Source organism: Macadamia integrifolia, unplaced genomic scaffold (genome assembly GCF_013358625.1).
Source record: "Macadamia integrifolia cultivar HAES 741 unplaced genomic scaffold, SCU_Mint_v3 scaffold2647, whole genome shotgun sequence".
Classification (NCBI taxonomy): Eukaryota; Viridiplantae; Streptophyta; class Magnoliopsida; order Proteales; family Proteaceae; genus Macadamia; species Macadamia integrifolia.
The window spans coordinates 24,907-37,359 of record NW_024868855.1 but is presented as its reverse complement, the minus strand read 5'-3'; the positions used below and the strand labels follow the sequence as shown (position 1 = coordinate 37,359).

At 40.1% G+C, this 12,453-nt stretch overlaps 1 protein-coding gene across 3 annotated transcripts in view; it reads right to left on the bottom strand.

Annotated features, from left to right (window-relative positions):
- LOC122066975 (dnaJ homolog subfamily C member 17) overlaps positions 1 to 11,814 on the bottom strand; it is an 18,999-nt gene extending 7,185 nt beyond the window's left edge. For all 3 annotated transcript variants that reach the window (XR_006136539.1, XR_006136540.1, XM_042630816.1), the window contains exons 1-3: positions 11,610 to 11,814; positions 10,611 to 11,284; positions 10,321 to 10,521 (exon numbers count right to left, since the gene is read on the bottom strand). Coding sequence is in view for 1 of the 3 variants with exons in the window: in XM_042630816.1 (XP_042486750.1) it covers positions 10,321 to 10,521; positions 10,611 to 11,282 (873 nt within the window). In the remaining 2 variants the exon portion in view is untranslated. The remainder of the gene's footprint in view (positions 1 to 10,320; positions 10,522 to 10,610; positions 11,285 to 11,609) is intronic.
- Positions 11,815 to 12,453: the final 639 nt, after the last annotated feature.

The window sequence follows — 12,453 nt, the reverse complement described above, 5'->3', positions numbered from 1 at the left end:
TTTTTTGGGGGGTGGGGGTGGGGGGAGGGTGTTTGTCATTTTCATTTTATATTTCTCTTTTGAATTACTCAAAAGAATAGCCTATGAATTTCATTTCACACCGGAAATATTCTAGGAGAAGTTCGAATCCGTTCCGTTACTTCTGATATCTCCAGCTATTGTCACCAAAAGCCTTCCCCGATTGATAGAACATCCCGCTACTGACACTTGAAAAAGCAGCTTTCAAGGTCTCGTCACTTTGGTGAATCACTTAAGCTCTGATACATTTTCGACGCCATGGAGCTAGACCAGGATAACTAATCTGAGAGGCCAGAGTTGGTTGCTAGCACAACAAGGCGGTGCTGTAGATGCGCAGTAGCGTTCGGTGGTGCTTTAGGATTCCAATGTACTACGTCCACGATCAAAATGAGCTTCTCGGCGGACCACTGTGTCCCATTCTTGAGTGAGCTGGAACACAGCCATCTTATCCACTGAACTAGCTAGAAGCTATTGCTTCAGGTCAAAGCACTAAAAGAAAATGGCCAGGAAACGCGACAACATGGAAATCGCTCAACTTTGTTTTTGATTTCGGTAGAAAGCTTTCGATCATGGATATGAGACCAAATGGGAAGATAGGGAGGATTGAACAACCCGTTATAATAGTCAACCACTTCAGCCTTAATATACCTCAGAGACTTGAAATCTCTCCTATCGTGAGCGATAAGAAATGAGATTGAGTTTTTGTAGAGTCTAGCTTTTAAAGACATGCGAAAGAAACCAAACTGGAATCTCCAAGCTGCAACCAAGTTATCCTAGATTTTTTCCAAAGAAAACTCTCTTTCTGAGCCGTAAGCTGGCCAAGCTTAAGGAGGAAGAACTTTTTCTCAGTAACCAGGCTGATGTTGGTTCTACCATATAGGAAGTGATTTTGAACATACTCCAAGTCATGCTTGCACTAGTTTAGGGAGTTGTCAACTTGCCAAAAAGTGTTGAGATTCCAAGCACAGTTATTAAGATGTCGCCTTGCGTTAAGGCAATATGGGTAGGCTAAGGCAGTCATGCGCTTTATGGGTTTCACATAAGGCGACGCCTTATGACGCCTTACTTTTCCTTGCAACCAAGGCAGACACCTTTTATTTTATTTTTATTTTTTTTAATGTATTACCATAAATTCCATATCTTTTATTGTGATTGGCAAGTCTATGGGAATTCTGTACACTTGAGAACTATGGGATCAAGTCTATATAAAGTCAAAAACCACATTTTTGGTTGAACAAATCACAAATAGCAAAATCCTTTTGGCTATTTTCTCCTTCGTTTGGGAGAAAATGGCATCAGTGCTCCTTCCTCCATCGATTCCAGCTCTGGCGGCTCTCCTCCGGTGATTCTTCCTCGGACGACTCTTCCTCAAGCCATTCCGGCTCTGGCAAGGTACTCTCTCTTATTTTTCTTCTTCTTCTTCTTCTTCTTCTTCTTCTTCTTCTTTTTCAAGTTCTCTGTCACGGAACAGAGACCTCTTTCTCATCTGTTTTTTCTTCTTTCTTTCTATTCCTATTCCCTTAACCCCTTCTTCTTCTTCCCATTCAAACGAGACTTCCCTTCTCTTTTTTCATTCTTCTTCTTCTTTCCTGGTTTTCTTTTCCCATTCCAGCGATATTGACCTTAGTTGCATCCCTAATTAGATTGACAGGAGTACCTTAGGCACTCATTTTGGCATCATAGAGATAAGTATAACAAATACTTGCATATTTTTCTTTATATTTATAATGTTGTTTCATAGTTATATTATATGCTATGATAAAGATGAACTTAGTTTATTCACTTTATTGAAGTGTTTTTTTTATGAATATCCTGTACATGGTTCGAGAACTCGAGCGAAACATGCGAAATTTTTGCATGTTTCGCAGGTATCGACCCAAGTCGCAACGAAACCTTGGGGGATTTTAAAAAATCACCTGTTTCGACCTCGTTTTGACAGGTTTCGACCGAAACATGGGAAATTTCGACCTTCTCTTGTGCATTTTTTCTCCCAAGTGTGGGACACGTGGAGAAACAATGGAGACTTTCATTTTTTTACACTTATTTATGCCAAATATCATTTAAGTAAATGCTTCATTTACTTAAGATATTATTCATAAATAAAGAAATACCCCCTATTTGAATCCAATAAAAATAGTTTAAAAATCAAATTCCTAAAGGATAAAAAATCAACCCCCTAGTCCAAAAACAAAAACTAGATTTTGGTTATAGGGGTTATTTTCAACTTTTAAATGCTGGGGTTTTTCTCAATTATGAAAATTTTATAAATCCTATTAGGTTAAAATATTGCTAAAAACCAAAAATCCGGCAAAATAATCTTTTGTTTTGATATACCTAAAATTATTTTCATTCAAGCAATTTTAGCAGCATTCGCGCACTTTAAAATAAGTTTGACCGGAGCATAACTATGTTATTACAACTCAGATTTAAGTAATCTTAGACTTGTTGGAAAGCTGATTTTATGTTATACCTAATACAAAAAGTCTCATAAAAATAAAAATCATTTGACCAGTCAAACTTATTATAGAACAAGAGCATTTCTCTAAATGTTGATTCTTTATAACTTAATGTGACTTAATGTTGGTTTTTTATGATTTGATGTAGCTAAATGTTGATTTTAATGACTTGATGTGGCTTAATGTTGATCTTTTATGATATAAGGTATATATAACTTACTAATAATGTTAGAAAAGATAACATGCGTGCCTTGAGGGTAGTGCGTCACTACTTAGATGGAACCACCTAGACATTCTACTTGGAATTGAGTTATTACCTTCGAGTGTTGAGTAATTGAGTCACTATTGTTCAATGTTGATAGATAACTGTTGATGATGTAATATTTTTATCTATTTTGGATCATTTGGATTATGTCTTATGTTTTGATGTAGATTGTAGACTATATATAGTCATTATGTAGCAAAGTTTCAGAATTTAAGCCAAGTCATCAACGTAATGATTATCGGACCTTTGGTTCACCACACAAGACTTTGTGTTTTTTTTATGAAACTAATGATGTGAATGTGTTAGAAATGTTTAAAATAGGTTATACACAAAAAAATCAGTCAAAAAAAAAAAAACACTGTTTGGGGGTCAAAACCTAAGTTTCCACCATGTCAGGAAAAAATCCCCGGTATCCTCGAAATTTCCCAGGTTTCCACCGAAATTTTGATCTCCCCAGAGGTCGAAACCCGATACCGTGAACCTTATTGAATAAAGCGTACTAGTGTTGTGTGTGTGTGTGTGTCTGTGTTTTTTTTTTTTTTTTTTTTTTTTCAAATAGCATATTAAAAATTATACAATTCTACTTATATGCTAAATAAAGATTAAAGATTCATACCAATGCAGGATTGCCAAAGCACTTTGGAAGACCCTCAAACGCCTCGATCGCCTTCCCGCCTTAATAACTATGATACCAAGACATTAGGACCTGCTTGACAAATCTAAGCTTCTGAGCAAAAGCATAAAGGGGGGTAGATCCTGATAACTGGTTTGGACCAAGCTTCAGAGACAACACAAGAGAAGTCAGGGTGCTCATCCCACATACTAGAGAATTAGAAAGGCTTTGGCCCAAAGGAAGTGTAGGGAGAACATGAAGCACACAAGGGCTATAGTTTGAGATCCCTAAAACGGGGAAGATTAAAGATTCATACCAATGCAGGATTGCCAAAGCACTTTGGAAGACCCTCAAACGCCTCGATCGCCTTCCCGCCTTAATAACTATGATACCAAGACATTAGGACCTGCTTGACAAATCTAAGCTTCTGGGCAAAAGCATAAAGGGGGGTAGATCCTGATAACTGGTTTGGACCAAGCTTCAGAGACAACACGAGAGAAGTCAGGGTGCTCATCCCACATACTAGAGAATTAGAAAGGCTTTGGCCCAAAGGAAGTGTAGGGAGAACATGAAGCACACAAGGGCTATAGTTTGAGATCCCTAAAACGGGGAAGAACACTTCAGAGGACTAAAGGAAGCAAGCTAGTGGTCAATAATCAAGACGCTATCAAGCTTACACGAAATTCTGAGATCTCCTGCTCTCATTGCTCTAGGTGTGGTTGAACCTGGTGCATTTGAGGTCAGTGACTTCTAGAGTTCTAGGTCATCTAAGCTGGAATTGAAAGCCTCCACCCATTCCGAAAGAATAGGCTCACCACCTAACTTTTCATAAGAAGCCCTCACAACGTTAAAATCTCCCGTAATACCCATGGGGCTCAATTTTTCCAGCTATGGATCTAAAGTCAGGCCATAACAAATGTCTAACATGGTGGTAACTTGAGGCGGAAATTGCAATGAGAAAAAGACAAGTTTTGCAAGTCCAAAATCTTCATATGGATGAATTGGGAAAAGAAAGACAAAACCGAAAGATGTAAATGGGAAGGGTCCCAAATGCAGCATATACGACATTTATGCTTACTTGTCTGCGTGAGAGAGGTGGCAAGATGCTAGAATAGGGAGGAGAGGGTGGGCATCTAGACAGGAGTGGACCATCCGTTCCGAAGAGCTACAAGGAACAATAGGCCCCAAGGGCATCATTTCAGCACAAAGAGAGAGACTCGAAAAAGATGCATTGGATGCCTGCTTGCAAGTCCTATCGGTGGTAAGAACATGAGGGCTATCCTCAGGGTTATCATAGACAAGGATAACAAGAAGTTGGCCCTCTAATGTAAGAATCGGTTACAAGTAACCAACCCCAACAATCATAAACAAGACAAACAATGGTCACAACCTAACTTGACAATAACAGAAGAAAAACTAGGAGAACAACAGGGAAATTACCAGCAAGTAATCCCCCAAGACTTTACACTAAAATAGCAGCAAAACCCAACCCAAATTCAACTCAAGAAGAGAGAGAAAAAACCCTGCAATTAGGAGAGAGAAAGGATGGTGCGGCTGGACCTGTGTGGCTCCAATGGAGCTGCAAAGCTGGTCGATGGAGGGGTCCTAGGAGGGTGCAAAAACCCCCAAGTTTGGAGAACTTCTGCTGGCTGGTTGCAAAGTTGTGCAGTTTCTTGAAATTTGACCTAGGAGAGAGACCGCAGGCTTCAAGAAGGAGGATTCTGTTGAGTCGATTCTGAATTTGGAACACTTGGACAGATCTGAAACTCTTAATCCCTTACAGCAGTAGTAAACATGAACAGCAAGCAAAGAGCAAAGAATAGAAGCAAATAAAGTAGCAAGAACCAAGAGAATTGTGGGTGGGGTCGCTATCTCAGCCCGGGCATCTCACCCGCAGCTATCTCGGCTGTTTAGAAGCAATTGACTGCAATCTTTGTTTATTTAAATCTGAAATTATGAGTACATAAGCTCCTCTATTTAAAGAGGGCAGAATAGCAATCCCATGACAAGGAGCTAGTTTCCAAATAGGACTAGACACACCTAGTAGGACTTAGACTCATAATAGGACTATGACTATAAACTATAATTCCAATATGGAGTAAGCTACTTAACAAAGAGCCCAGATAGGATATTAGGCCTCACTTATTAACAATTAAATAATTAACTAATGCTAGAATCGATGGGCCCAATGGGCCCTTATTTCTACCTACTAACTTAGCCACTCAAGTGGACTTAAGTGTGGATCGATAGGCCCCTCTTGGCTGGGCCTTTCTTCCTATGATAGGTCCTTCCAAAGTGTGGATCTACATCACCCTCGCCCCTCGGTAATCCCTTTCACAAAGGGACTAGGTTGCAACGTATCACGCAACGCATCCCCAAAGAGAGACCCAGATTGGAGGGAGATAGAATCACTAGGTTTGCAGACAGCTAGGTCATGGAGAGGGGGGAGGAGAGTCTGTGGCTGAAAGGCAAGAAAACGAATAGAGGTGGATAGAACGGATGGGCTAGAAGAGGGAGCAATTGCAATTAGCGGGTTGTTATTAGTTGAGGAGAGGAGGCGAATAGTGGCTCGAAAAATGGAGGGTTGCGGTCAATAACTCATTGCACAAAAGACGAAGGTTATTAAGGTGGGATTGGGTGGGATCAAATGCGTACCATGGGTAGGAAAATCTACAGCATGGGAACCGTGTGTAAGAGAGGGGGGACAAGGAATAGGGACCTGCATGGACGTGGGGACATGTTTAAGGTATTGACAGCAGCAAGGCCAACGGAAGCAATAAAGTTCACTTCCCTAAGGCACCCATGTGACAAGAGAGGAGGGAGGTGGGGAGATAGGGAGAGGTGGGCAAAGCAGCATTTCGATTGGGGGAGGAGTGGCCACGCGGCGAGGTGGAAGGCAAAACAGTGGCAGTAGTCACATTGTCTCGTACGAACTCCAAAGCACATGGGAGGTGAGGGGAAGCCGTTGCCGGAGACAACAACTGAATAGCAGAAACTTTATGAGATAGGGTGCTTCCTGAAACAGTAGCAACATAAAAACTACAATGAGAGTCTTCATGACTGAAGGAGGACCATATAGTGCAACACCAGGGGGGGGGGGAATAATCAAAATGGACAGCCTGAGAAATGTCTCTTACCCCTTCAAGATGAATAGGAATGGATTCCATAGGGTTTGTTTTAGCTGAGAATCCCACAAATACTCTGGCCAAAGCCAATTTCTCTCCCTAGTTCAAGTATGTTGGTCCGTAAAGAGGGGGGTGCCAATTGAACTGCCATAGATGCAAAGGTAGATTCAACACGGAAATCCATCATGGCAAGGAGGAAAAATCCATCTTTTGCAACAAAACTTGGGGGGGGGGGTCCATGGATAGAGGATCAATGACTTGCGAAAGACATGTCATTGACAGCCTCCCCGCACCTTTGTTTTTCCTCTTTGAGACTAAATTTGAAGAGAGAGAGGCCACTGATGAGAAACAAGGTCTTCGAAGACCCACTGATTCACCAAACCTTTGGGAGGACATTTTTCATAGCTTTGAATGGAGGTCACCTACCAAGAAAGTGACCTATGGCGCTCCACAAATAAATATCGTCTTCAAGGATGCCTGGGGACAGAAGGCCATACGGATGCCATTGACCATAGATGGTTTGATGTAGTGGAGAGGCCACTGGCGAAGAGAACAAAGATGACCAAGCATGAAAAGGGTTCCCCGAACCAGTAGGAGCGACAATGGCTAGGGGGAGTGGGGGACCAGCTGAGGAGACGATGACAGGAACTCAGCACCATTCAGAGGGACCGGCGCGCATGCAGATGGTAAGAGCTGGGCTCTATCTACCAGCAAGCCGGACTGGAGCAGGGAATCACAAAGCAACTCTGAACCCAAAGAGGCCACAGGCTCCCTAACCCCACAAGTCGCAAAACAAAGAGACTAGCCTGCAGCAAGCACAGTGAAGAGAAGCAGCAAGCACAGAATAGAAAACTCACCCCTGAACTATAAGCTTCAGCCACAGCAGGCCATGGTGAAACAAAGGAAGACACTCAGAACCCAACCCATAGAGGCACCCACAACAGAAACAAATGGCCTCGCACCACCCCAGCCAAACACACACCAGCACCACTGGCACTGAACACTCACCCTGACGGACTCTAGCACCCATGCCATAGTTGTCACAACGCCAAGGCGAACCAAGGCGGTTGAGGGTTGTCTAAGGTTTAGGCGAAAAGGCGACCGCCTTAAGGCGAACAAGTGTTAGTTTTTATTTTTCCTATTTTCTAACATTATTTAGTAAGTTATATATACCTTGTATCATAAAAAATCAAGATTAAGCCACATCAAGTCATTAAAAATCAACATTTAGCCACATCAAATCATAAAAAATTAACATTAAGTCATATTAAGTTATAAAAAATCAACATTTAGAGAAATGCTCATATTCTATAATAAGTTTGACTAGTCAAATGATTTTATTTTTACATGAGACTTTTTGTATTAGTTATAACATAAAATCAACTTTCTAACAAGTCTAAGATTACTTAAATCTAAGTTGCAATGACAAAGTTATGCTTCAGTCAAACTTATTTTTAAGTGCGCAAATATTGTTAAAATCACCTAAATAAAAATAATTTTATGAATATCAAAACAAAATATTATTTTACCAGACTTTTGGTTTTTAGCAATGTTTTGACATGATAGAATTTATAAAATTTTCATAATTGAGAAAAACCCCAACATTTAAAAGTTGAAAATCGTCCCTATAACCAAAATCCAATTTTTGTTCTTATACTGGGAGGTTGACTTTTTGTCCTTTTGGAATTTGATATTTAAACTATTTTTATTGGATTCAAATATGGGGTATTTGCTTATTTATGAATAATATCTTAAGTAAATAAAATAAAAAATATTAAAAACATTTACTTGAATGATATTTGGCATAAATAAGTGTCAAAACACAAGGTGACATGCAGTGCAACAAGACGGCTGTCGCCTAGGCCCCAGGCAAACCGCCTGGACACCCAATCGTCACCTAGGAGACGCCTTGACAAATATGACCCACGCACACACCTGAACTCTCGCACTCACCAACACAGCCCTCCTTCACCCACCATGCTAGGCTTTATTGCCTTACAGTAGTTGATTTAATCTTCCTTTATAGGTTATGCGTCTGCATTTTCCATAATCCTTCCTTCTATACCTTCAATGGTTGTGTTCTAACTTCTAGGCAAACAGGTTGTATCTTCATTATGTAAGACTTAATTTGACTCAACACCCAAATAAATTTATTTACATGCTTACAGCCCTATATATAGACTACTCTTCCAAAAAATAAGAATAGACTTAGACTATAAGACAAAATTATAAAACAACTCAGAAATATAAACTCTTTAATAAAAAGATTCATGATATGAATCTAATTAAAAAAATAGAAACTCCCATGAGTGCTCAACACTTGTCCTACATAAACTAGGACTCAACAAAAAACAATTCAACTAGACGTTAAATAGAAATCATACTTGGAAACAGCCTCTCTTGTGAAGCAGGGGGTGAGGTTGTGTACATTTGGAACTCCCAAACCCTGCAGTAGCAGAAGCCTCGTGCATTTGGTTGATCTTTGTTAAATAGAAATTGTAATCTAATTAGACTTCCTAAATAAGAAATTTCATCACAAATCAACACCTCAGAGGAAATTGGCAATAACTTAAGTTTAGTTTTGACCATCTAAAAAATACCCTCGAAGAACAGTGACAACACAATCATATTCACTGTGATGCAATGATCCCAATCCCCAAATACTGATCCAATACTCTGTGGAGGATATCTAAACCACTCAATAAGATGCTCCTGCATTAATTTCTTATGCTTCCCCCCACCCCTCCCAGAAAAAATTCCTTCTAGATATTTCTTGGAGAGCATAAAGAACAGGTGTAGACGTATTTGGCAGCACCATTAAGCTTTTAGAGAGAGACCTTAAGCCTTAACACTAGCAAGCATTCCAGTGTAGGACGGTTGATAACCTAAAAACCTTCTTCCCTTAACCTCCACCCCTGGCAGGAAAAGAGAAGCACTATCTCACCTAAAGCCCAAACATGGGATTAAAAAAGTTGGACCCTGACCCAGTCTACGCAAAACCACATCCAGCAACAATTACATTAGACCTTTCAGATTCAAACTCATACTTGTGGATTCACATCCAAACCTTAATTTGATAAATGCATAACCAAATCAAGCTCCATTTTGTATCAGGCAGTTTAAATTCAGATCAATGCTCAACTCAACTCAACTCAACTCAACTCAACTCAGCTCAACCTTATCCCAACTAAATGGGATCAGTTACATGGATCCTATTTCTCCAATCAATTCTATTCAAAGCCATACAAGATTCCAATCCTAAGCTATAAATGTCATTCCTCAGCACTTCAACTATGGTTATTTTAGGCTGACCTCTATCTCTTTTAACTACTTTGATTTCTAATAAAACACTTCTCCGTACTGGGGCATTCAAAGGCCTCTGTTGCACATGTCCATGCCACATCAAGCGAGTTTCTTGCAACTTATCATGAATAGGAGCAACTCCCAGGTTTGCTATAATTTTTCTTTATTATTTTATCTTTTCCAGGTTTACCACTCATCCATCACAACATCCTCATTTCCGCCACATTAAGCAGCACAATTTGGATCGTACTCATCCAAGGTTTCAATGCATTAGGACAGATCCAAAAGAGGATCCAATTTATCTAACTCAATTCCAAGCAGATTTTATATTTTTTAAAACAGACTTTGTCATGGGATGGGGGGTTAAGGCTTATGGTAGGACTCAACATCCCATGAAACAGATCTAAATGGGATCATCTTTATCTGACTCAAACTCAAAACAAACTTCAAAACAGTAGTAAGGTACTGATCTCACTCCTCTATTCATGTTTCTTTAGCCATAACTGAAAGATAATAAGTAAATCAAAACCAAGTTCAAACCTTCTTTTGAAGCTTCTCTAATATGGAATTCTCATATGCCTGATAACCAGCACCAACAAGATTGTTCAACTTTGGACCATCTGGCTCCATATGAGTCTTAGCAGGAGAGGCAGTGGAAAATTCAGTAGTCTCAACTGGATGAAGAGGAAGAACCAAAAGAGGATTTGAAAGATCTCCACAAACAGTTCCCAGAGCAGCAAGCTGGCCAAAAAAAAAAGGATCCACATGAGTACAGAAATTAAAATCTAATTGTCAAACTTTCAGCCAATTGAAAACCACGGTAAACTCACTGCAGCATCTTTAGAAGCCATAACAACCAGTGCAGACCCTCTTTTCTTTGTTCCCTTTAATCGAATTACAACATCTTCAACGTCTCCAAATTTTCCAAACAATTCCTTCAACCTTTGAGCACTATAACCATCACTTCCACTCTCCCAGGAAACCTTCAAGACCTTCTCTTTGTTCAAACTTCCTGTGCCCCCAATATTCTCCCCACCCATTCCAGCTGTTCCAACCTTAGATGTTGTTGCTGGAGCTGTGTTCTTAGCATGCATAGCACGAACTCGAGCAATTTCTTCTTTAAGTTTCTTCGCTATTCTCTCTTCTTCTTCCCGGGCTTTGGCAGCAGGGTCTGGAGCAAAAGCAGCTCGTTCTCGCTCCTCAAGATCAGACATAAGCTTGCGACGTTTCGCATCATATTGTGACTGGCGGAGACGTTGGTCACGTTTTATCTGCAGAAGTTCATCGAACAACTTCCGAGCTTTTTCATCTTTAAGGATCTCATAGGAAGTCTTGAGCTTTTGAAATTCGGAGTGAGCATTAGGATCATTTGGACGTTTGTCTGGATGAAGTTCAAGGGCTTTAATTTTGTAAGCTTTTGAGATTTCTTTTTCAGTGAGTTTTGCACCCTCTCCCCCTGATGGTAACCCTAGAATCTCATAATGATCGAGTTCAACCTCCATATCTGTCCAAAAATTTAACAACTAACGGTTATCAAGCTTATTTCAAGGAATTTATCAAAAAACTAAAAGGCAATCAAATTGCAGTTTATAGGGTTTATTCTCTTTGTTGTTCTCAATTGATAAGTTAAAGGACTTCAAAGGTATATAAAATTGACTGAAAACCTAACAGAATAGAACTTTATACACAGCGTAGCCATGCTTTTTCCCTGCTTAAATTTTAGTCTATTTAACGAATTATGGTGAGGAACCAAATAGCAAATTAATTGAATCACAGCAAACAAAGAAAAATTGGGATATAACGAAGAAGAAAAAGTAGAGGAGGCATACCTTTTGCAAGGCAGTCGTTCTCCACTGCCGCAGCTGCGCCGGTGCCGGTAGAGTGGTAGAGAGTCTATGAGAAGTGCAGTTAGGCAACGAGGAAGCGGGTCTGCCAATTTAGAACGACGAAACCACACCGCTGTGAACTGTGACACTATTGGATTGAAATCGTCTGCGCGAGGGAATCTGGCGGATGCAATCTTCGATTGCGACACGTGGACATAGTTAGCAAATTCGGATTCGGAAATTATTCAGGCGGAGAATTATTCGGAATAATTCGGTTGATTAATTTAAGGATTCGGTCAAACAAATGGTCAAAAAAGCTTATTGGGTTTTTTTTTTTTTTTTGTTTTTTTTTTAAATACTGTTTAAGTGGACCGAATAATTCGGTTTAATTCGGATTCAGTCCGAATTATTCGCGTTTTATATTCACTTTTGAAAAAATCACGAATTTTACCGAATTTTATTTTTAATTCGGATTCGGTCAGAATTTTTGATAAAATTCGGTTCGACCGAATAATTCGCAAATTATTCGGCCGAATTGATAACACTGCACGTGGATGGTCGGATGGCAGACGGAGCAGGGAAACAAGGAAACGGGGAAACGGATCGCTGTTTGGGTTTTGAAGGGAGATTCAACTAATCGATTCCCTCTTTTCTTCTTCTTCTCCCTCCTTCCTCTCCTCTCTTCAAATCGCCAGGACAGAACTAGGGTTAGGGTTTCTCCTCCTTCTTCCTCTCTCTCTCTCGTTCGAATGACTGACTAATGAATCAAGCTTCAGTGCATCGGTCGATCATGCGTCCCCTTCCTTGTTCCTTTTTTATGGTTATTGCTTAGCAGATGAGCACTCAT